We start from the raw sequence: 3,050 nt of genomic DNA, 5'->3' as shown, positions 1-3,050 counted from the left end.
CGATACTGGCTGTTCCTTGCATAATCACCTGACAACCATGGAGGGATGAGTTTTACTGCCCTCATAATAAATTCATGACAATACTTTGTAAGGTATTCGCTCTTCTCCTATATAATTACACAAATACTGGAACATGAGGTGCGTGTGGGCGGGGGTAACTTGCCCGCATAATCCACATTCGACACTCGTACTGCGGGCTCATAATCACAACGACACTGCGGTACCTGTCCGCTCCATATATCACATGCCAACTGGTTGAATTGGCCGGTTTACTGCCTCATAATCATATAGGACACGTGACTGCCTACATAAGTCACATGACACTGCTGGGAGTACGGCTGCCTCCATAATCACGACTGACACTCGGTACGGTTACCTGCCCTTCATAATACTTATGACACTAGCACGTGTACTGCCAACTGTTCAAATGATATCAGATTATTTTAATGACATCTTTGAGTAGGCAGCAACGGTTAGTTACTCATGTAACCGTACCAAGTTCATAATCACTATGCGACATATCTGTTAACTTTGGCACTGAGGTTACTTGCCACCCATAAATCAACATCGACAACTAGGACTGCGCTCATAATCACAATGAGCACTGTACTAGCCTCATAGTCACGACATGTACCCGGCAATGCTGGTACTGCTCATATTCACCATGACACCTGGTACTGCCTCATAATCACATGACACTCGTGGTACTGCCTCATAATCACCATGACACTGGCGCGTACTGCCTCCACTAATCACATCGACCTGGTACACGCCATCAAATCACAATGACACTGGTACTCACCGCCCATAATCACATGACACTGTCAGGCGCCTCATACATCACATGACACTGGTTCACTTGCCCTCATAATCACATGACACTGCGTACACACAGCCACATAATTCACATTGACACTGGTACACACCGCCTCGTAATCAGCCAGCTCCAAACGAGCTTGTTCGCATGGTCCTCTTGCACAGATAGATAGCTGGAGGAGAGAGAGAGAAGCGAGAAAGAGAGAGAAGAGATTGACGAAGAGAGAAGAGAGAGAGGAGAGAGAGAGAGACGAGAGAGAGAGAGAGAGAGAGAGAGAGTAGACGAGAGAAGAGAGAGAGACAGAGACCTGAGACTGAGCCCTCATCAGTGTTCTGAAATTCCTTTCCCTTCAATCCATTCATCCCTCTCCCCTCCACCCATCCTCACCCTGCATCGCTCTTACCTTCTCTCTCTCCCTCTCCATATCCATCCATCCCCAACCCCCTCTCCCATCCATCCATCCCACTCTCCCTCTCCCATATCCATCATCCCCACTTTCCTCTCCCCATATCCATCCATCCATTTCCCCTCCCCAATCCATCATCCACTCTCCCTCTCCCCATATCCATCCATCCCACTCTCCCTCCCCCACATCCATCCATCCCACTCTCCCTCTCCATATCCCATCCATCCCACTCTCCCTCTCCCCACATCCATCCATCCACTCTCCCTCTCCCCATACCATCCATCCACTTTCCCGTTCCCACATCCATCCATCCCACTCTCCTCCCCCATATCCATCCATCCCACTTTCCCGTTCCCCACATCCATCCAATCCCACTCTCCCTCTCCCCATATCCATCCATCCCACTTTTCCCGTTCCCCACATCCAATCCATCCCACCTGCCCCTCTCCCCATATCCATCCATCCCACGCTCCCTCTCCCCGCCTCCATCCATCCATCCATCCATCCATCCATCCCATCCATCCATCCATCCATGCCATTCGCCACTCTCATGATTCTATCCCCATGCGCCATGAGTCAAGAAAGAGCTTTCTGGGATGTCCATAGACCTGTGGTATGTGTGTCTGTGTGAGTGAGTGAGTGAGTGAAATATTACTGTACCTGGACTGCTAACACTGCATTTCATTATTGAAAACGTTTCCTTACTCCTGTGCTTGCTGAACATAACACTTGATCCTCTATGATCTACAGCCAGGTTGTGTGAACACCACAGAGATGGACATCAGGAAATGCAGACGCATGAGGAACCCACAGAGAGTCAAGAAGGTACGGACAGGAAAGATTCACTAGACTGTGGCCAGAACTCTTGGGTTGATGAAGTGGGTGGGTCACAAGACAATGTCGAAGGCTTTACAAAAAAAGTTTGAAAAACCCAATATTGAGGAATGGGGTGGTAACATAGCACACTACCCTCTCCTTCCTTCTCTTAAATGTCTCTCTACTTCTCTCCATCCCCCTGTCCAGTCAGTGTATGGTCTGATAGACGAGGGCCAGTCTCAGAGCCCTGTACACACACCATCACAAATAGCCAGAAAAGGCACCAAAGCGGACGTGGAGAAGGAGGTACTTCTGTGTGTTCTATTAGATGTTGGATGTTCTATTAGATGTTCTATTAGATGTTCTATTAGATGTTGGATGTTCTATTAGATGTTGGATGTTCTATTAGATGTTGGATGTTCTATTAGATGTTGGATGTTCTATTAGATGTTGGATGTTCTATTAGATGTTCTATTAGATAATGGATGTTCTATTAGATGTTCTATTAGATCATGGATGTTCTATTAGATGTTGGATGTTCTATTAGATGTTATATTAGATGTTTGCTGTTCAATTAGATGCTGGATGTTCTATTAGATCTGTTAGATGTTGGATGTTCTAATAGATGTTAGACGTTCTATTAGATGTTATATTAGATGTTGAGCCAACAGTAGTTTAGGTGGAAACTGGTGAGCCAACAGAAGTTTAGATGGAAACTGGTGAGCCAACAGTAGTTTAGATGGAACTGGTGAGCCAACAGTAATTTAGGTGGAAACTGGTGAGCCAACAGAAGTTTAGGTGGAAACTGGTGAGCCAACAGTAATTTAGGTGGAAACTGGTGAGCCAACAGTAGTTTAGGTGGAAACTGGTGAGCCAACAGTATTTAGGTGGAAACTGGTGAGCCAACAGTAATTTAGGTGGAAACTGGTGAGCCAACAGTAGTTTAGATGGAAACTGGTGAGGCCAACAGAAGTTTAGATGGAAACTGGTGAGCCAACAGAAGCCCAGTTT

At 46.5% G+C, this 3,050-nt stretch overlaps 1 protein-coding gene across 1 annotated transcript in view; it reads left to right on the top strand.

Moving 5' to 3' along the window:
• LOC112077318 (regulator of G-protein signaling 6-like) overlaps positions 1 to 3,050 on the top strand; it is a gene marked incomplete at its 5' end in the record, with an annotated part of 29,055 nt that overhangs the window by 13,246 nt on the left and 12,759 nt on the right. The window contains 4 exons of the mRNA XM_070441641.1: positions 1,800 to 1,836; positions 1,974 to 2,048; positions 2,247 to 2,355; positions 2,972 to 2,996. Of these exons, the coding sequence (XP_070297742.1) occupies positions 1,800 to 1,836; positions 1,974 to 2,048; positions 2,247 to 2,355; positions 2,972 to 2,996 (246 nt within the window). The remainder of the gene's footprint in view (positions 1 to 1,799; positions 1,837 to 1,973; positions 2,049 to 2,246; positions 2,356 to 2,971; positions 2,997 to 3,050) is intronic.

The sequence above is a fragment of the Salvelinus sp. IW2-2015 genome, unplaced genomic scaffold (genome assembly GCF_002910315.2).
Source record: "Salvelinus sp. IW2-2015 unplaced genomic scaffold, ASM291031v2 Un_scaffold4455, whole genome shotgun sequence".
NCBI classification, from domain to species: domain Eukaryota; kingdom Metazoa; phylum Chordata; class Actinopteri; order Salmoniformes; family Salmonidae; genus Salvelinus; species Salvelinus sp. IW2-2015.
This window is presented reverse-complemented; position numbering and strand designations above follow the sequence as displayed.